This window comes from Sparus aurata, chromosome 1 (genome assembly GCF_900880675.1).
Source record: "Sparus aurata chromosome 1, fSpaAur1.1, whole genome shotgun sequence".
Taxonomy (NCBI): Eukaryota; Metazoa; Chordata; class Actinopteri; order Spariformes; family Sparidae; genus Sparus; species Sparus aurata.
The window spans coordinates 36,244,769-36,267,539 of record NC_044187.1 but is presented as its reverse complement, the minus strand read 5'-3'; the positions used below and the strand labels follow the sequence as shown (position 1 = coordinate 36,267,539).

The following is a 22,771-nucleotide window of genomic DNA, read 5'->3' as shown; positions in this document are numbered from 1 at the left end:
GTGTCAAGGTTAAAAGCAGAGGGACCGTCAACTGTCACCCACCACCGCCACCCTGAGCGAACACAAATGCCATTTGTCGCCGCAAACATTTGTGTCACAGTCAAGGATGAATGTTTACATCTCTGTTGTTTTTCTCATCTTCTGGCTAACAGTGTATCAATACTAGTTAGCTTCTGCCTGTGGTTTGACATTGTAAGCGTCGGAGTCACTGTCGTTGCTGTGCTTTTTCACGAGTGTCGAATCAATATCGGTTCGCGGTAATTTATTGTTGGTCGCCTTTGTCTTTGTGTCAGGTGACACGGGTTCAGCATTTAAGATGCTGTTGGTGTGTCTTGCCGCGTGGTTAGCTCTGTGATGGATACGCAGGGGGTGCCACTACAGACTTTTCTGTGATAACTGACTTTGCTTACCTTGGTAAGGTTCAGATCTTACTTTTCCCAGTTTGTTTTTTGGAGATTGTTTGTTTGTGGGATTAAGGTACACAGTAAGAACATGATGTTGGTGTTTAATATCTTGTGTGTGCTCAAACCAGCTGAAAGTTCTCTCATGTGTGCTTCTTTTTTCTTAAACTGTTTGTCTCTCTTTCTCCATCTCAGCCACCCCCTCTCTTTCAGCCTTGCTTATAAGACACACCCAGTGATGTTGTTACAGTATCACATAGCACCCCCACATCCTCACGTTTACTCCCTTTTCATTGCTGAACAAATGTTTTGAAAGCTGATACTCACACACAGTTGAGGACAATTTTTGAAAGAGGGTGAAGTTTTTTGTCATATTGGCAATGTAGCTCAAGGGAAGGCAATGTTGCTGCTTTTTACACACACACACATACATATATGTGTGTGTGTGTGTGTGTGTGTGTGTGTGTGTGTGTGTGTAAAAACAACAATCTTGATACAGTTTCCTTACATTTTGGTTTTTGAGATAGGGGCAAGCAAGCTGGTCTGCTACAGCAAAGACAAAGCCTCTGTATATGGGACTGAGCTACCAGGGCACCCCCTTAAATTTGTCTTTTAAATGAGTTTTAATCAAGATACATACATACTGAGTTGGACATTTTATAGGTCCACTGGCAAAATCCACTGGCCAGTGCTCGCTCATGGTCAAACTTCAACTCTAACCTAGTTTGGCATTTCTATACTCCAGCCTCTTGATAGTTATTGGCAACGTAGACAACAATAGCAGTATATGTGCTGATTCATCGCCCTAGCTATTAACAGTATACCTGTTAGATGCACACATAGTGGTAGTTGGCAAGTTTGCATACTTTTTACATACATCAGCTACCAAAAACTGGTGTCAACCTCTAGCTGTCTTCCAAAGTATTCCCTCAAAATAGTCATTTATGTTCTCAATGTGCTGATGTGTTTACCTCAAACAATGAATGACTGCACTTGAATTACTGAAATATTCGGTCAAATTTTTACTGTATTTAGAATATAAAGATATTATATTATTATATAAATATTATGTTATTATATGTTAGAATTATATAATTGTGGCTGTTCAACACAATGTGGTGTTGTCTTGGACATTGAACTGATGAGACTTGGCGTGGCTGGATAACTGCTATACATGAGAAACAAAGTTAAGCTACAAAACATGCTACATCTACAGTTTACTGTCAGGTTTGGGATTAGCAACAGCCAGTTTGATGGAATTTCTGAGAGGACCTTTAGAGAGGGCATCAGCTAGTTTATGTGATCTCCAAGCTATAGACATGTTGAATATTAGGGCTGGGTATCACCAGATACCTCGCGATACGATACTATCACGATATTTTGCCCACGATAACGATAATATCACGATACAGCGATTCTGCGATAATCGATATATTGCAAGAAATTTCATCCACGATACATCACGATATCTGACAAAACATTGTCAATCAATTTCACATGAATGACAGCCAAGTAAACAAAGAGTATATTGCACAGTGTCTCTTCTTAACACACACACTGACTACAACTATCATTAAATATCTATATGTGTGGGTTTCAGAGCTACTTAAACCATTTTTTAAATTTTATTTGGTTGTATACCTATGTTTGAATAAAGATAAAGCTGTCCTCCGAAGAGGGGTGGTGGTGGTGGGCCAAAAAATAAATAAATAAAAAATAAATAAATACATTTTTTTTAATTTTTTTTTAAACATTTTTTAATATCGATATTTGGCACCAGTGTATCGATAACGTACCTCAAGACAAAATATCGCAATATATCGTAGTATCGATATTTTGGCACACCCCTATTGAATATATAGTTCATTATTCTGAACAGCTTCAGCAGACACTTCATTCCTCAGGCCACAGGTCTTAGCTTGTTGAAGGATTGTGGTTTGTTTGGGGATGTGCGATAACAGAAATGTTTCTTTCAAAAAACAATCAACCAAGTCAATGGAAAAGCAAGACAGACGGCGATTAAGCCCCTCCAAGTCCAAACCTAGAAAGAAAACATTTGGGGTCAGAATTCTAGGAAAATTTACCACAGCAGCAAAGGGACAGAGAAAACACTTCTGGTTCTGCCTGTTTGTGGCGTCATCACCTAACGCTGAAGGAAATTAAGCATCTGAGCATCGTGTGTGTGTTTGTATGGAGTTGGGGGTGACTTAGCATGGAGCCCTGACTAGAGAAGAGAGTTAATATTAATCAGATGTTGAGCGCTACGCTAAGAGCAGTTGGGTGGGTTATAATCACGGTAGGGTGTTAGTGAGCGGGCTTTGACCCTGGCTGACCTGGGACCAGCCCATATCCCTCCCTCTGGGGCCAACATCAATCCAGCAAAGCTCCTGAGGCTCTGGTGGAGCAAGAAGGGGATTTGGCTTTTATTATCTCACGTGAGTCAACAGAGGGGGGCTGTGGGCTTCACAGCAGGGGTGGCGCTTGTCAGAACCCAGTACATGCTGCTAATGAAATATAACAATCTCTTCAAAAGTTGACTGTTGGGGGAAACCGCCACAATTTCAGAGTGAGTTGAAAACAAAAGTTGGATTCGTCAGAGTTTTTCGGAAACATCATCTATTTGCCCCAACCACCTCTCTATTTCTCTGGACTATTTCAGAGTTTTTCAGTAATTAAACAACAGGCAGTTTTGACCAAGTATTCCAAATGGTCAGCTGGACACTTAGAAAGGATCAAATCAGCATAGCAAAAGATTGAGCTAGCTAGGCAGTTTTGTGTTCATACCGAGGGTATTTATTTGATTTGGGAAATCCCAGGATCTCTGGAAAGCTACAACGTTAGTTTAAGTTTACAGGCTGACTCAAGACAAATTAGAAATTGTCTCTATTGCTAAGTCATTACCATGGGTTGGCCTAATTGCTTGAGTACAAAATTACATTTAATTACATATAGTCTACTATACAAATAGTTTATAGAAATATTCTACTGACGTGACTGTTTGTAAGTAATCAGACCCCACGTATTTCTATTAACACCAGCAAAACTTTTTTACATTTTGAGAGCTAATTGGCCCGCAACAGGAATACATTCTGATTATAACTTTTCTTTAGTTGGGAACTTTATAAGTGCAATATTACATCACCAATGTTTCATCTTCCTATGTGGAAGAAAATATAAGCAGTAAATAGAGCCAAATTTTGAGCCATTAAACCATTTCTGAGTTTTATTTCATTACCATTCACTCAAGCTTGTGCCTGAACGCCACGATATCTCACAGATGAGAATTCGGAGATGATTTAGTTATGTTGTGTTTAGCCAGCCTACCCCTGGAGCAGTTTGAAATGTAATGTGATTAATAGAGAACGTCCCATTTTGCTTGTTTATACTACAAAAGTCCATATACATCTGTAGATATTTAAGCTTGTGCTCTTATGTCTCCCCTGTTTGAATGCCTGCAGGGTTAAGACTTTCACTTATTCTCATACATACAGCAAAGCTGATGAAAACCTTTCTTAAAACAAGCTTATGAAGTGAAGTACTTCATAAGATTAAAGAAAACTACAGCATTTTAAGCCCAATTCCATGCATACATCAGGATGGACATTTCTTGCAGTGTGGTAAAGAAACTTTCCTCTGTTCTGAGTAGCCTGCCCTGCCTCACTGCTGCTTCCAGCTCCTTTTATCTTGTTATGTGCACTGTATATGGCCTGTGTCTGAGGCAGTACTGCAGCCCTCATGCTGGCTCACTTCCAGGACGAGATGACAGACACTCATATGTTGTCTTGGTCTGTACATCTCAAATCAAGCTTTCAACTACAGCTTTGCTATAATACACCAAGGTAGCTCTATCTTCTGCACCCCAAATCTCGGTCACCAGCTCCTCTGTCCCTGTCTTCGTTGATGCATGGCGTTTAATTTCCTGGCGAGAGGCTGAGATGTTTTTTTGAAGAAGGGGGGTTGGGGGGTCAGGAAAGACTTCAGAAATGGTGACTGCCATCTCAAACTTTCCAGGAGGTCCATATAGAGGGGATGGAAGAAATGATTAAAGATATGAAGACATGGAGGAAGGTGGGATCATGGGAAGGGTGGAGGGAGGGTCTTGCGGTCTGGAGGAGGGAGGGTTTGAGTTGGAGATTAGAAATTGAAGGGGTGCTTGTAATACACAGCACCAAATCATTGGCCAGTTGCTTGCCTTCACATGCACTTTATACTCTTCAGAGCCAGCACTTTGTCATCTCCAGATGAATCAGTCCAGATTCAGGGTCCAGCTAAATTGTAGGACTTAATCGCTGCCTCTTTATATCTTGTGCTCAGCGGGTGTGAATAAAGTGTGCTCTTCCATACTGTTGCTTCTGCATGCTGTCCAACTAAATAATCTCTCTTTGCTTCTCTCCTTCCTTCTCTTCGTCTGCAGTATGGATGTACGGCTTTACAGACAGCCCAAGGAAAGAGGCCTCAGGTAGCCTTGTGTGTCTATGTCAACATGTTGAATATGCATGCACTACTGTGCTCGTGCAGAGGGGAACTTGCCAGCTGCATCCCTTTTGTTTTTTGGCAGTTTATTTCTTTTTTACACTTTTCTCGACATCTGCTTTGCATGCGGCGTCATCTTCCTCTGCGTCCATCAGTCTCTCTCTCTCTCTCTCTCTCTTTCTCTGCAGTCTGTCTATCCATCTCTGCAGACTTTATCGGTCAACACAACAGCTAGGCGCAGTGCCAGAGGGCCAGAGCATGGACTTTAGTTCTGCATGTGGCGAAGACTGAAATGAGGTGTCAAGTCTCGTCTCACTATGCGCGTTCAGTACAGTACAGAGTCGTGAGATAAGAAACTGACTTGAAATTGTCTCCGCTGCTATAAAAATACTAGGGAAGAACAGTTCCCCGTCTGGTGTACATTCTCTGAGACATTTAACTGTAATTGAGGCGTTGCCGGGGAAAGACAAATAAATGTTGTCTCCTTTCATCAGAACTATCACTGTGTCAGAACGAGTTCTGAACCGCGAAGACAAATCCACCTTTGAACAGATTCAGGCCCAACCCCAACACACTCTTTGCCCCTGCCACTTAGTCCTACCTTCCATTTTGCAGGATCACATCAAGGTGTAGTGAGGCACACTACAAACCCAGGGTTATGAGACCCACCAGTTGTTTCAATGTATTATGGTTCTTTTCATTATCGCATGTGTTAAATAATCGCTGTTAGTTTGGGGATAACTTGGTAGCTTACTTACTAGCTAGCTAACGTTGCATCGTTATTGCTACTTTGTGCATGGAAATCCTGCATTTTGACATATTTCAACATTGCATCCCCGGCTCTGATGGTTCTCAAGTCCAGCAGTGAAGTTGCTGCACTTGGTTATGCTCCTCACATATCAGTGCAAACTAGCAGGGTAGGAGCACGGGTTGCTAATGTTAGCCTGTAAAGCATCGCTAGTGGCCAGGTAATGAACCAGTGTCCGTAATTATTCTTTTTTAGAACGTCCATGCTTTTCTGTCTCCATCAGATAAATGGTAAATGCCATTGTGATTGTCACAGTAACACCAAAGAAATCACTCCAGCTGAAGACGGTGTATTGGAGATGTTTGGTCTGGTCGGTTTAAATAAAAGCCATCAACGACTAGTGATGACGTATGAGGGTCTTGAAGGGCTGTCCTGTTTCGTAGGGGGAGATTTCATTTGTGTTAAACAGTTGAAGAAAACCACTCGTGAGCTGCACAGTCAACACTTTAGCCACGTGAATATTGGTTTGAGGGAGATCTCCTCTTAGACTTTTAAGGACATTGGCATCGTGCATACAGGATATGCACAGCTTAACTATGAATACAATCAGTGTTCAACATCTTTTCCCATTTTCAAAGAGAATCCACTATCTCAGATATGATATTAAGTGGGAAGATGGAGAGATCTGCTGACAAAGTGTAGTACTTTTCCTCACAGCTGCAGTAATTAGCCAGCGCTCATGTCTTCTGTAGATTGCCATTGCTAGTGCTGACGTGGTTTTTTCTCTTTTTATAAATTATATTTAGCTATCTTTTTTGAAACGGTAGATGTAGTCTCCTTCATCTCTCTTTGCCAAAATGTGTCAGCTGTGACTGAAAAGGGTCAGCAGTTAGACATGTGCTTGGAAGCAAACTCAGTAGGATGTTTGGCTCTCGCCTGTCTGCTGCATATTCCTTATATTAGTGATCAATTGTCAGTTTTCTTAAAAAAAAACTTATAGAAAGGTTTTCTGCTGAAGCTGATGCTACATATAGAACAGGTCACCTGTGTTATTGAAGTTGATCCTTTCATTTGCACTTTGGACGTGTCTGATCATAAAAAATGGATTTTTGGCGGTGAAGTGCTGTTGGTCAGGGATGGCTTCATTCTGACTTCAGTCATACAGTCACAGTGATAATGTCATGAATTAGCTGCCAAGGTATGACTAATGTTAGAGCCAGTATATTGCAGCACAGGTGCACGTATATGAGCTTTCAGCCCAACCTCCCCAGAAGATATGTTCTTAAGGGCAATAGTGCACTGAGGAATTACATTCAGTATCAACCTCTAGTAAAGTTAAAGTTGGTGGATGAATGTGTAAACACATATTTGTTAAACAGTTAACCAGGTTTCACTTCCTGACTTAGACCAACAAGTAGTGCTAGCTCTTTTAGAGGTCATTAAATACTTTTTCTTTTTCGCTCTCTTTTTGAAAGTTAGATGAGAAAATTAGCTGGACGTGATTGAAGTAGTGAAGCAGGCGGAAGCAGCTACCGCGGGTCTGTCCAAAGTGAAAAGAAAACATATGCATACTAACACCTCTTAAGTGAAATAAAAGCTATATGTTGATGAACATCAGTTTGTCCGTCTGCCCAACACGTCTGCAGTGTAGGTTGTGACCTCAATGTCAATGCAAGACTCAGTTTCCTGGTTGTGTTGAGATTCAGCCTTAGAGGTGCTTGTAGGCATATTTCTTAATTTTGTAAAGAGTCAGTTGTGCCTTGCTTTCAGTCGCATTGCTAATCTAGCCTAATAGCTATCCAGCTTTAACTCTGTAATGAGCTTCACTGTATTTCCACAAAATGTTGAACTATTCCTTAAAAGAGTAACTTGAACACTTGATCCACTGTCTTGAGGTAATTACACGTCTAGTAAATTGACTGTGTGACACTTTGGGTCCTGCGAGTGAAACATGAGCTGTGTCCTTTCTATATTGATATCATACCACGAGCAAACATTCTATCTTTACAACTTCTTGAAACGTTTTGCTTTTGTTAAGAGGCTGTGTACAGGCTGTGTTTGTTAACATTGTAGATAATGTTGTCCCTGACATTAACCATCTGTTAACTGCCTAACCTCACCCACACCTTCATTTACACTCACGTACACCTTGCTGCAGCTGCCATGCACACATGTGGTGACAATAATTTGTTGAAAGAAATGACATCAAATGTTGTGGAAGGTCATCAGTGAATCAGTAAGGATCCGCTGGGGAGTGAGCTGCATTTATTTGATGATTTGTTATGATCAGCCGCAGCATCTCCCAGAGGAACATTTTACTGCTCAAAGCTTGCTCCTTTATGGCTATGGAGCCGTGAAGGAGCTCAATGAGAGTTCTCGTTTCAGTCTCGTTGTCGTCTTTTTTGGTCTCAAACGTTTCTCACTTGTTTCTCCTAAAATTCCTTAGGAGCAACAGGTGAGACTTGAGACTTTACCGCTTAAACCTTGCTCCTTTCCAGCACTGGGGAGACATTCTGAAACTTCACTGAGCGCTCGATGAGATCTCCTTTGAAACTTACAGGGAGCCCAAGTTGAGATTTTCTGCACCTGTTTCTCAGGAGAAACAATTGAGAAACAGGAGAAATCAGCCACAGCCTCACTTTGGTCTCACACAGATCTCATAGTTGTCTAGGAGAAATGAATGAGACACTACTGAGATCTCTTTTCCAATTTTCGCTTCCTCTGGGCTGAGTCACGCTCAGTCACTGAGTGAAATCACCCTTCCAACAAATTGGCAGACTGATGCGTATATCTGACTTTCTTACAGTCATTTCTGACCTACTCAACATCAATTTATCTGTTCTCGCTGCATAAATGTCACAGACACAGACATGCTGAGACACTTAAACAACAAAACACAACAGGTTGTGAAGCGTAATAGGCTAAAATACCCTCTCCAATCTGTTTATATCCATCTCTCTGTGGCCGAGCAAGCAAACAGGCGTGTCTTCAGCTCAGACTGGGTAAATACCACGTGAAATTAGTAAATGAAATCACTGCTGGCATTGAAAAGGTTAAATATCAGAGAGGAGAGCGAGAAAACACAGTGGCCTAACCCCAACCGAAATGCTTTCTTCTTTTGTTTCACATAAACATGGACCCAGCCTCATTCCCTGTTTCTCTCTCTCGCTCTCTCCTCCTCTCATATGTTTCTATTTAAGGCCAGCAGTGCCGACTACCGTGATTGGTGTGTTCACCCCCCCTCCTGACTCGCCGTCCAACGGCTGGCTCCCAAAGGCAGCGGAGGGGAGGCCTTTCCTCTCAACCGCACTGTTGATTTTCCACAGGGAAACTTCACCATTCTTCCACTCATTCCCTCCTCAGTCTTCCCCACCAACCACTAGCTGCTCCTTTATTTCTCCTTTTCCTTTTTAATTTGTCACTTTCTCTCTATTTTGGATCTCAAAGTTTCAGGTCATGGATCCACATTAGGTGTGAGATGCCGCCCCTGCAACAATTTCCATCCTGTTCCCTCCTTTTGTTTTGATTCCTTCCAATGCTCCTCAGTCCTTTGCTGTGGGCTGGGGGTCAACTCAGCTATATGGCCAGACGTTTGGGACTATGCAGCCGAGTTGCGAGCTTGCGTTCTGATTGGTCGGGGTGGCAGGGAGCAGGGGCTGGCCGATGGCTGCGTACCGGGTGCATGGCAGCAGCGGTGTAGTTGGTTGCGGCGGTCGTTCGCGGGGCGCCACGGCGGGCAGGTGGTTGACAGCCTGTTTCTTCCCCTCAGGGATTGACAGCTCGGAGCCCATGGTGCTGGAGCAGTACGTGGCCGTGGCCAGCTACGAGAGGCAGGAGAACTCGGAGATCAGCCTCAAGGCCGGCGAGACAGTGGATGTGATCGAGAAGAGCGAAAGTGGTGAGTGGAATCTTCTTCTGTTGACGGTCACACACTCCATGTAACACAGGCCGTGTGAAAATGTGTCGTTGTCAAAACCAACATGCTTTTCGAACTGCCTGACGTTTGGGTCGTTCCTTCCTGTTTGTATCTTCCTCTCTCGGAGAACACATTAATAATGTAAACACACTCCTCGCACACACACACACACACAGAGGTATGCTCACTCAGCATCTCAATCCCTCCCTTCTCTTCATTTCACTCCCTCTTTTTCTAACCCCTTTGTCCGTAAGAGTGCCTCACTCCATCCTCCCTCCCGCTCCCGTGCTCTCCCGCAGTCTTTCCCCGCTTCGACCAATCTCCTGATCGCCTAGCTAGGACTTGGCACCACCTGGAGGTGCTGTTTGGCTGGCAGGAGTTAGCGTGCATGTGAAAGAAAGGCATTGTTGTGGCCGGGGCCAGTCTCTGGCAACACTTGATAATAACCAACATTAATACATGGTAAATGAATGGTTAATCCAACTGGAGTTGGTTTTTATTTGGCTGTTTTGGAACAATGAAATGCTTTACAGACCAGTTATTAAGCAACCGTTTATTGTTATGTTGCAACTGATGTTAACAAACATTTACAAATGCTTAACACATTGTTTATGAAGCATTCCACAGTTTTACTGCTGAGGACACATGGAAGAACAGTGCTGAATTTTGTGCGATTTAGACCAGTGACACATGGAATAATGATAAATGTTTAATAGGCAGCGTAGTAGTTCAGCTCCGGTGGTAACTCAGTTCACATCGACAGTAAATACAAAGAACTTTGTTCTTGTCAAGTGAACCATCTGGCAGGGCTGTGAAGCTGAACATTCCATTCAAAAGATACTTATTTTTTTTTTTTATCAATTTCTGCTGAAGGAGGTGTGTTTCTGCTGCCATCCACAGCGTTGCGTTGATTTCCCAAACTACGGAGCGGGCCGAGGGTCATAACGGGCGTGCGTTAATTGCGTGCACCGTATTCGACACAGCACTTTCTTTGGTCCTCAGCAACAAACCTGCCAAGCATGAATTAGATTAGATGAACTGTTCTGGAGATATGCACATAAGACAGGTAGGCAGAGAATCCTTGCTTGACAGTGAGACGCAGCACCTTACAGTTCACCTTGCCTCTCCCCTGGAGAAAGTCTGTTCAGCAATCCCACTGCTAGATGTTATTTTCCACTCAAGCAGCCACGGACGAGCAGCAGCTTGCACAACTCAAGTCAGCAGAAAGCTTGGCAGAAAGAATCCTGTTGTTCTCTAGAATCTTATCTAAACACAGCTTACATGTGTGAATTCATTTTTCGTTGAGATATCTTGCCTTCCCATCTTTGAATGATTATGTGTCTAAGTGAGTCGGGTCTGGCTTTGAACTAGCTTGTCATTTCGTCTCTGTGTATGATTCACGTACACATTGGTGCATTTCCAGTTTGTTCCCCTGTAAGCATAAATGTGGTAATCGTGAAATTAAGTTTTCACAGAGTGAATGAGTTCCATGGAAAATGATTTATTTAGCGATGTGGCTTTGGGACAAACTTCAAGCATGTTGATGTCTTCATGTCCGTCTCTCCTTTCGGCTTTGTTTGTGGGGTTTTGCAATGTCAGGTGTTCCTGTTAACTCATGACTTCTGGGGAAAATGAATTTCTCTCATTCAGCTTTGATTCCCAGGAACACTGTAGTTTTTTTTTTTGTTTTTTTTGTTTTTTTTTTTAAGTGTTTCTCAGCCACAAGATAATTTTCTTTGGTGATCCCATTTCTGAATGTCCTGGCCTGACGACAGCATATGCTCACCAGACCGGTTTGAAAGCTCCATCTGAATATTAACATGTACCACTGACTGAAGCACTTACAGCAGCATGAGCAACCGCTGAACTCTGAGGAGCTCTCATCCAAGAGCTGGATCTGTGTGCTGTCGTCATTTGCTGGGCCAAAGAAGTGGAGCAACAGCCATGATGATGATGATGATGATGACATCACTCAGTCACTATGCCAAGACAAACACATCTGAGAGCTCGTATAGCAACCCACAGCCCCCTTTCCGCTTTCAAAGCTTTTACTACAGCCTTGTGGTCTCTCAAAACAAGGGTGAAATCAATGTTTTTTTTACTTGCTTTTCCCGTCAAATGCTTTGCTTTTTGCTAAGCATTCCTATGCTGTCCCTAATTCAAACACCGAATATTTCAGCCAGTGGTTAAGTGTCTGCAGGCTTGATCTTATGTAATTATGGGTTCAACTCCATAGTCGGTTGTTGTTGTTTTGCCCCATGTGAGAAGTTATTGCCCTTGCAAGTCTACACCAAGCTGTTCCACTGTTCTGTGTCAAGAAGATCTTTTGTCATAGTGAAAACTGGTTAAATCAGTAATGTGCATGAGCCGGGGGCTTGGTGTGTATGCGGATGAGTTTGTATGGATGGTTATGCCCTCGTGTGAGGGAATTCTGTGTACTTGTATCCTTGCCCATCCTATCTAGTAATTTGAGATTTATGAAGCACCAGGGGAGTCGAGGACAGACTCAGACTCAGACCCAGAATCATCCCTGAGAGAGGAGAAGAGGCCATGTCTGGGCCACTGTCATGGTTTTCTCTCTCTGGTTTCTCCTCGGACATGGGAACCATAGAGCGTCTGGAGAGAGGAATGTCTCAGCTGGAGAAAATAAATCTGCATATGTGACCAGTTAAATTATATGGTGTGTTAGACCAAGAGGAGGCAGTGATGGGAAGGAGACGGAGAGGAAAGGTCAGGGTGTTTTAAAGGCTGGGGACCCTTGTCAGAAGGTACTTGATGTGAATAACTCATGGGCAGCAGATGGGGCACGGGGAGCATTACAGTTACGTAGTGCGAGGTTAAGATACAAGTATTTGTGATTTTTTGGTTGACAATTTGCCTGAAGAATTCTAGTCCTCTTAGAAATGACATGAAAAGGGAGTCCACAGCAATGCTAACAGCTCTATAAAACGGTCCCCAGGCACAGCAGCTCTTTCAACTAAACATAAGCACAGGAATATGCTTATACTGATATGCAAATATGCTGGTCCTGAGCAGGTATAATGTTTACCGGGTTCACCGTCGTGGTACCGCGTGTTAGCCAATTAGCACTGGACACAAAGTTCAGCTGAGGCTTATGGTCATGTCATCAGTTCATAAAGTAATTAATCATAAGCCAAAGTTTTGGACACACCGAAAGTTAAAGTGCTCGAGGAAAAGTCAGAGGAGCACCAAAGTTATCAGGAGTCATCATCTGGGGACGGTAGATATTTGTACGTTTCAAAGTGATCCAGCGAGTAGTGAAGATAATATCCTAACTAATATCTTGAAATAATATTGTAACTACTCTCTGGATATATATATATATGTATGGAAAACCTTGATAACATTTTTTAAGCTTTGGTGTGTCACTCCAGTCGCAGTTGTGCACAGGATCCCTTCATTCTCGGTCAGCTCTCTATTGTCTACTACTTGAAAAATGCAAAAACACCCACACAAATACGGGATGCTGTGTTGAACACAGCTGTGTTTTCTTCTCCACTTTCTGATATCATCTCAGAAAATAAACTGTATTTTCAGCAATAGCCTTCTACTCTGTGGCCACAGTGACAAAGGGGGAAATAAATGTGGGGAAAAATACCTTTTTCTCCCCGTTTCATCAGCCAAGACTAATGGATCTGCCAGGAGGACCTTGACGCTAAACTGCAAACCGGAGTCTTTGGGTTAGCGTACAGCCCAAGCCACAACGCCAGCCGGAGAAGCCATTTGCCCAAATATTTTGGCCCCTCCTTACAGCCAAGTTTCAGGGGCATTTTGTCACAATTGATTTAAAGAGATTAGACAGATTGGCTTACCTCTCTCTGGACTATACTCTAAACCTCACATTGAGAACGGCTGCCATTTGTGTTGCCATATAATAATCCTCCTATTTTTGAAAAAGATAAGAGTTGTGTTTCTGTGTGCTTTGTTATACGTTTCTACAGTCTACACGGCAATGAAATCTCACGGTTATGTAGCATTGCTTGTCAGCAGTTACAGCACTGTTTTGAAGGAAGAATCATTGCCAGGAGTTTTGGTAATATTTCACCACCACATCTTTGGAAGTGCCCAGGAGATCTAGTGAGGGAATGCCTTTCCAAAAAAAGCCTTGAGCTAAAATTTAGCATCAGAACCTCACATCGCTTTAGGTCATTTAGACTATAAGCTGTAGTTAAGAAGAGGGTAAGACTTACCTTAAGGCTGTTCAATCATTGCAGCATTTGTATGCTGGAGCAGCTCAAAGAAGAAAAAATTCCACCGAATTAAAGCCTTGATGAATTCAGTTGTTGATTTCTAGTATGTTGATTAGACTGCCTGTCCTTTGGCTCTCGGCTCTACCTCCAGTGTTAAGGAACTGTAGTACGGAAACTTACACAGGAACCTGGCTTTGATGTTTGGGGCAAGGGATTCATTACTCTGAACTTGGAACATGATCATTCATAAAAGAATTCCCTTCATAAGTCAACAGCCCCAACCAGAAACCAACATGTTTAATTTAAATGGAAAAAAAGACACCACTAATCCGTTACTAAGCTAATAGTTTCAGAACCACAACATTGAGAATCCAACAAAGATACAATAAATAAAATAAATAAATGTTGCCCAAAATGTTGTACTTTTAAACCATTGTAAAATAATGCTTAACCATTCTTTTTAATCTGCAGATTCAATTACATTTTAAATGTTACGTGGACTGTCGAGCCCTCTAAAAATGATCAAAAGTTACAAAATGTGAAATGATGCACCCTTTCTCTATTAAAGCCTTCTCTGGAGGGAGCTATAAAAGGTGTTTGCATAGAAGCTAAATTGATGTACCCTACGCCTTAGGCTGTCAAATGTAGCCCATGTCTTAAATCAAGGTCTACTGAGTGCTAGCTTAAAGGATGTTCTGGATCAGAGAGCACTGTTTTGGACAGAGTTTACATGGGTGACTGTCAACAACATTAGCATTGCCTCCAGGCTATAAAACAGACAGCCAGTATTAATCAGGGTGGTATGTCTTGAGCCAAGAGATGGCCTAGTATCATACCCACAACACCCTAACTTAGCCCTGTAAACTAGCCTCACCCTCAGGCAGTAAAAAGTGCTAAACTGCTTCAGTCACAGTCTTCGTGTTGAGCTCAGACAATCTGGGAATAGCAGAGGCTCAGGAGAGACTATTTTAAACTGACCAGGGAGCCACTTCGAGGGCCTGAGGTTAAAAACAGCATGTTTAAATTAGCATAGAAAAGACATGGACACTGATACTGACAGAGAGCTAACAGGCTGTGGTAATCTGCCTGTTCTGCATTTCAACAAAGTCTATTGTTTTTAAAGAGCATGATGATAGAGTTAGCACAGAGTGGCGTGTGTGTCAGAGAAGGATATTTTAGCTAGAGTGTGGTACTGTAGCAGATGCTAGCACACATACACCATATGAAGGATAAACGCAGAGTTCTAGCTTGACCCCACTGAGCGTGATGTTTAGTCAATGCTGGATATTCAAAGTCCCACCGCTCAATATATGCTTTCACTTGTAACAAGTCTGGCTCTGTAACAAGACTCCCACATTTAATGAAAACTCCAACCATGACATCAGCTTCAAGAGGAAGTAACATGAGCTTCAAACTGGGATGCTATGCCCCCATCTCATTGTGTCAGTGAAGAGCACAACCTTGAAATTGGCTCAGACTTTCTAGGAAGAAAGCACAGAAGAGGTTGGCTGGCCCCTCATGTGTCCTATTTTTATCTTTGAAACCAGCTTTGAAGTGTCTTAAAGTGGCACTCCTTTAGAATATCCAATCTTTCGCATATACAGTAGTCATCACTCGCATGTTTGAGAGGTAGATGTTAAAAGTTAGCCGTTTTGCTCTTGATGGTGAACGCCTTTTCAAAGAAGAAAGAAGTTTCAGTTTGTTCTTCTCAAAGAGCAGTGAAGTGGGTGGAGGCATATTCCCCATTGTAAGTTGACATTTAAAAGTTATCATACTAACCTTAACAATTCTCAAAACAGGAGGAAACATGGGAGTACCCTGCGTATTTTTACCATATTGCTGTCGAGGATGCTCATTACCAAATGTTTTTAATTTAGTTTTTATTTATTGATGTCTTTTGTTAGGCAATCAATCAACTCAACAAAATAAGAAATGCACATTGCAAATACCCAATGCCCACCATCCAGACTCCTGCATGAGAACCTGTAGAGAAAGTTTGAAACGGTTTGAAAAAGTGTAGATTTAAGGCACACCGATGGATCAAAGTTCTGTTCAGAAATACATTTTATTATTTGAGTAATAAGTCCTTTAAAGCCACTATAACATCTTCCCAAGGAACAAGTGGTAAAAGTAGTTGCATGTAACCTTGAAGCTTGACAGTTTAGCCAGTGTTGTAGTTTCAAAGTTTTTTCTGATATTTGGTGTTGGGCAATATGAGCTCTTTAGAAATGCAGTATTGCACGTTGCTTTTGAAACTGGGATTCTTGAGTTTTGGGTGTGAATGCTGGATTTCCATTCACGGGGACTACATGCAGTGATGCATATCATCTTCACTTTCAGGGAGCTCTAAAAGCAGGAAAAAAACATTGCAGCATACTGTAGTTTATCCGAAATTGGCCCAAAATATAAAATAATAATGACTTTGGCAAGACAAACATTAGGCAGCTCCCATAGTTGACTGATGATCATATTGTGATGCGATTTCAAGGAAAAAACCTTTAACTATTGTTGTTAACTATTGTGTTGCTGTAGTTATTGTATAGCTACTTATATAGAAAAGAAATTACCACATTTAATGAGAAAATATCATTGTGACGCACAAGCCTCCCAACCAGGACTGCGAGTGAGAGCCAGACAAGGTCCTCTATTTACTGATGGTGATTATGTGATGTAATTTAAAGCAACATTGTTGTTTTGAATCATAAATTCTGATTCGAATTGGACACCCGAAATCAAAGATTCACACCCCTAGTAGTATTAATCTTTACCTCACCATTGGCATCACAGGAACACAATTTTAGGGTTTGAGCTCAGTGATAGAATGTTTCTTCCACAAATGCTCAAAGTGAGATAGTTGACTTGACTTTTCTCCTTTTAAATGTAAACATACTTTGACATTGGAGTTTTTTATCAAAGCAGCAGGTATTTTGTAGCATCTTTTTGCACTGATGTTTCAACTGGACTCCTATACTACTGTTAGAAGTGCTCCAACTACAAATCACCTAACACTGGTAATCCAGAAAATGAATGCAAGTTTTGCCTTGAGAGGCCTGAACACTAGAAATAACTTTTCTCAATTTGCTCCTTTGTAGATTGTGGAGTATCAAAGTATGGTTGGTTTTTCTTTGTTGGTTTTTCAGCAATTCTCATGGTTGTACTTTGCTGCTGAGATATGGGATATTTAAAAGCTTGACAGGGAGTTTCAATGCATAGGTGTCATTTCTCTGGATTGTGTCTGGTCCTGAGTTCGGAATGTGGTTCAGTCACTACTTTAACCTTTTATCATCTTGAGCAAGTCCACATGGCCAGCTGTGGCTTCGGGGTAGAGCCAGCACCTTGTTATCAGAAGGTAGCTGGTTCGATTCCCCTGGTCTGCACGTTGAAGTGTACTGAACCCCAAACTGCTCCTGATGTGCTGGTCAGCACCTTGCATGGCAGCCACCACCATCAGTGTATGAATGCATGTATGAATTACTGTACATCGCTTTGGACAAAAGCGGCTCATAAATGATGAAATAAGCAACGTGTTTTAGTACTTGCTGCTATCCAGGGGAACTGTTACTAATTAGATGCTGAGAAAAGAAAACAAGAGTGACGGTCACCTTGTGGATCCTCCGCAAATGCTGCATTTCTAATAGACATAATTAAAAAAAACTGTCTGATGACCGTTTTGACAATGCCGAAATAAGAAACGGAAAGGAAAGCATGTAAGCATGTGCCGTTGTTCTTGAAAGGGAAATATGCATGAAAAACCACTGCTTTGAAGCGCCAGCCAAACAATTACAGGCTCTCCCTCTGTTGTCTTATTTCCCCCATACCAGCTCTCTCCCTCTCACTCATTTGCCCTCTTTCTGGCCTATGTCTTTTTCATTGTGTCACTTCATGCATCTCCCATCATCCCAAACCTCTCCCACAGGGCCCAGGTCTGTGACGGTCAATGATAATCTTGCTCTGCTCAGTTACTGTGCCACTGTGTTCACCATGACCTCCACTTTCCCTCTGTGGTAGAAAGCAGGCAATTATTGCCTGCCAAGACATGGTGTAGCTAGACACTCCAATTAGAGCTCCACGCTGTAAGAAATGCCAATTACAGCCCCTCTGCTGTCTCACATCATATTTTGTGCAGTGTGTATAAATGTGGGAGACAGCAGCTGTTTCTGCATAACCTCTCTGAATATTAGGCATTAGGTGTTCAGTGCCTCATAAATCCCTCAGAACAGTTGGTTCTGTTATGTCGGACAAACTAGCGAGAGAATCAGTTTAGAAAAGGAAAATAAAAAAAGCAACACGATTGTTGACCTGTTCTATTTTAGTGTAGATGTAGGCTAGGCAAGCACCTTGGCAATAAAAAGACCTGACACCTACCAGGGAAATGAGCACTTTTATTCTAATCATATCGAAAACCACGCATCAAAGCTGGGGTTCAAGTCAAGAGGACTGACAAAGCATTGGGATTGCTTTGCACATCATGTGACTCACCCAAACACAGGTACACAGAGTGAACCTAGGCACCAATAATAATATATGATCATTTCAACCTGTTTAAACAAGTGTGTTCTGCTGTACTAAATGTACAGATGGCTCGACAATGTGCACTTCAATACCTGAACACCATGTATTTGTCTTGCACTGGTTCACTTTCACAGCTGCCAGCACCCACCTCAACAGCTGGGTTTGACTTTGAATCCTTTCTCTATGGCACCTTATGGAAACGTACATGTGCTGTTATGTTTCATGTTTCAGAGAAAATTTCATGTGTTTTCTCCCATTTAACTCCAACCCCCTATAGCGGATGCTTTGGCTTTATTTGAAGCCACATTGAACTCCATAGTCGGCAAGATTACACATTGATTTTTCATCCACATGTGGAAGTTAAGATGAAAACATTTGAACATCTCTGTCTTCAAGACCTATAGAGATACCGTAGTTCCACCATATGCCTGAATTTTTACACACACGAAGTATAAAACTTGTTTCTCAAAACTAAAAGTAAAAAGCATTGAACATACTAAGGATCTAGTTCTTCTTTTTAGGATGTAGTGTAACTAATGGTGTAAATGTTGTCCTGAGGCTGAAAGACACTGATTAAAGATAAAAGATGTTGAAATTCAATTGTGCACAGTAAAGGGTGGGCCGCTCCCACTCCTGTGGCCAGGTGTGAGCTGACGAAATGGCTAGAATTTGAACTTTTCTCTTAAGCTCTTCTTAACAATACTACCTCCTTTACTTTTGGTGTGTACAACTCTATGACATTCAACAGCATGTATTTGAGGAGAGACGGTCTATAACTGTGCACGGTTATCCTCATTTGAACACTGGCTATTAGGCAATGCCACTCATGGGACATAAAAATTACAAATAAGTTACCCTCCATGTTTAATCTCTTTAAAAGTGAGCATATTTGCCCGTTACAATAGATTGGGCCGACCACGCCCTCCCTGAACTTCACTGGTCAGGTTATGCATCATCCCATGTATATCCTGAGCCAAGTTATGCTTTGCTTTAATTGAGTCTGAGTAATTTTTCTCCATCTTTGCTGCCAATCTTCAGCCCAGATCTCCTCCTACGAGGACAGATTTTCTGTGAAAACTGTAATCTAACCAAAAGCTGCTTGCGCACAAGAGTCTGGCCCAGGTTTGCCATGCTGCCAACTGGCTATTACCGTCAGAGGGTGACTGCTTTTCTATCTTTCTCATTTGGTTTCTTATATTCACATCTGCATCTTCATTTTGTTTTTCTACCCTTTATCTGTAGTCTGTTTTATCAGATGTGAGGGGAGAATTGTGTAAATGTGCATATTTGAGGAGGTCCAGCACCGCTTCTGGTCCTCATTTATCTGCTTTTACTGTGCCCACTTTCTCCAGAGCTGGATTTATAAGGGGACTGGGCCCTGTCAAAACCTTGCCTTGCAACACCATATGTGCACACGATGGGAGTCTGAAGCTTGGCATGTGTGAGTGGGATAAAGAGGCTTCTTGATTTGTTCTAGCCTTTAGGATGTGTTAGTTTGGTGGGCATATGCGTAGAAGACAGGAAATCAAAAGATAATGGTCACACCAGTTTATTTTTCTTCACACATGCCTGTTTACAAATCAAGAAATCATCTCTATACAGATTTTTCCTGTGCACAACTGGCCATACCGCCTCTGTACCAAATGTAAGTTAAATTTTGGGGTTGAATTCACTGTCTTGCAAAGAGTTAGATAAGAAGATTGATGCCACTCTAACACCTGTATGGTAATGTTTCCAGCAGAAGCCACTTGTCAGTAAGCATAGCCTAGCATAAAGACAGGATTTGTGGGAAAACAACAAGCTTGGTTCTGACCAAATCTGCATACACCTCTAAAGCTCACTAGCGAACATGTTATATCGTGTTTATTTAATCATAAAACAGTGTAGAGTAATTCCATGCCAACTCACGAGGGCTTCCCAGTTAATGTCGTGGATTTTCATGAAAAGAACTTGTATGAAATGCTTGGGATCTTGCTAAATCATATAGCTGTACTCAATATGCATTAACAATACATTTATTCAAGTTTTGGCATCAGGGCTAGATTTTCAGCATTTTTTGTGATTCCTTGTATGTATATTCTAAACCTCACTTATCAGTTATTTTTTTTACTGGAATTGGCTAAAATGTGTCCTGGTCATCCAAGAGACCCTAAGGAAACATAACTGCATGTTTTCCTTTAAATAGTTGTTGCTGAATGGTTGCAGTAATCAAATGAATAACGGGATGTCATTTATTTATTTTTTACTAGAAAGATGAATGTCATTTTCAAAGAACATATCTCCACTAGTTTTCACTTTCTTGCATCCAAATGGTGGTTCTGTGTAGAATTAATGTAGTTCTGTAGTTAAGTTTATTTTATTTGTTTATATTTTGAATATTGAAATTGCAAACCTGAGAAAACAATGCCTCTGCACAATGACAGACCTTTGTGCAATCATTTGACCTGCCTGGTGGCAAACAGAAGAGCATAGTAAAAAATAAGAATTAGCCAACCAATCTATGTGTGGTGTCACTTTGCTACAGCCATTACACTGTGCAATCAGTATTTACTTCAGAATGATAACTTAAAGCAGAAAAGTTTTCTACTGCTGGTTTAAATGCACAGACGTTGAAGTGGTATCCATTCTCTCATTTATCTCTGGGCAAGAGAGCTCATTTTGCGTGTTTCCCAAAATAGTGTTGTGTCACTTAATTCTCCAAAGCTAAGTAACAAATCTGAAGTGTCCTCTAAAACACTTTCAAGTAGTTTCATAATGAAGACTCTTGCTGGCCAGTGTTAGATGTTGACAGCAGGTAAAAATGAAGGAATAATCTTTTGAATCCAATGTCAGGCCTAATCATATGTACAGCTAAAACGGTTTGTGCAGTCTGTCTTTCTTCACGTACAGCTGAACCAGTGTTTTTTAAATTATTTATTGGTCTGGGTAAAGCAACCCATGATTTTAATTCAGTTGGATTTCTGCAACCCTCTTCATTTTGGCCTGGATCAAAAACTCATGTCTCAATATCTTCTTTGTGGACAGTGCTGAAGCTGTGATTTTAACCAGCATGAGCCGATGAAAGCATGTTACTCCTGATTTGATCTGATGTGATATATTTAATATATATCACATCACAGTGTGATATATATTTAATTGTACTGAAGGTAAGATGCAGGGGAGTTCACACTTGCCACTGTTGATGGCAAACAGTCCCCTCAGTCCTCTGTCAGTGCAGGAGATTTATTGTTCTGTTTTTCCACTGTGTACCAGGTGGGCTTAAGAGAGGAAGAACTCCTGCCTTTGTCTCAGTGCAGAACTACTGCTCTCCTCGTACAGGTGGCTCCAATTCTTCCTGAGCTTTTTAAGTAGTTGCAATGAATCAGCCTATGAGAGTCCTAATGTGTTTCACATGGGGCAAGCTATTCTTGCTGCTAGGTGGACCTTTCACACCGCAACAGCACACAAAATCTTCACTGAAGGACCCACGGCTGCTCGGACAGCTCGCATATGAACACACACAAAACAAAGTTGTCATTAAAGTGACAACTGCTGTCCACTTCTCTCAGTTGTAGATGACAGGTAGGCGAAAGTTTGACAGTCCCTCCTGATTTTAAACCTGGCAAGCCCTGTTCACCTCTCAGGAGAAATGGTGTAAGATTTAATCGCATAGTTAAACTGTCGTGGTGTCACTTACAATTTCATTCTCATTCAATTCAACTATCACAAGGCACAACCAAACAGGGGTTTGGCCAAGTTGCACTGTAATGTCTCTGCAGGAGTATGACAGCAGTCGGTCGAAAGGTACAGAGCATCCACAGAAGCTAGTGTGACTGTCTGTGAGGAAAGTCAGGTTGGAGGAGCCTCTGTACACTGCAGCTACTGTGCAAACCCCCCCACAGGCTCGGTTTGAATTAGCTGCTGTGTTGGCTGCGACTCACGACCAGCTGTGGGGAAATTCAGGGGAGACAGTATTTCAGTATGATTTTATGTGTGAGCTTGTGTCTGTGTTGGAAGAAGGTTTATTAATGCTGAACTTAAGCTGTCAAGGTGAGGGTGGCTCAGGCCTCACTGTGCTTATATGGGTATTAGGAGAGATGAGGCCACATGCAGGGGGCTGGCCGGGGTCCTCTACTGTGGTCTGTTCACTGTCAACCCAATGATGTTTTAATGCCCGTTAGTGCATTAGTTGTTGTTACAGTCTGGCACAAACCGAGCTCAGGAGTACTTTTCGGTGAGGAACACTCTACTTTTCTGTAGTGCTCCTGTTTTATTTTCAAATTAACCTAAAGTGTGGTCACACTGCTTTTGTCCAGAGCTTTCAGCAGTGTATAATGGTCTTCCCTAGCAGTGGAAATTTGCTGTCAGTTTACTATCAAAGCACCAGCCCCTGAGGATGACCACAGGCTTTTGCTGTGTAATGTGCTTTTTTCCTCCCTATCTCATCTTATCTCATTTGACAATTGTCTCAGCATTGACTTGTGCATTCTCCACTGTTTTCTGACTATTATAGACCAGTAATTAAAAACGT

General features: G+C 41.8%; 1 protein-coding gene across 7 annotated transcripts in view; it reads left to right on the top strand.

Moving 5' to 3' along the window:
* Positions 1–22,771, top strand: part of sh3pxd2aa (SH3 and PX domains 2Aa) — a 115,903-nt gene that overhangs the window by 61,704 nt on the left and 31,428 nt on the right. For 4 of the 7 annotated variants that reach the window (XM_030421713.1, XM_030421699.1, XM_030421672.1 and 1 more), the window contains exons 8-9: positions 4,816–4,860; positions 9,392–9,520. In XM_030421713.1, coding sequence (XP_030277573.1) covers positions 4,816–4,860; positions 9,392–9,520 — 174 coding nt within the window. The remainder of the gene's footprint in view (positions 1–4,815; positions 4,861–9,391; positions 9,521–22,771) is intronic. The other 3 variants (XM_030421706.1, XM_030421689.1, XM_030421680.1) reach the window with 1 other exon arrangement.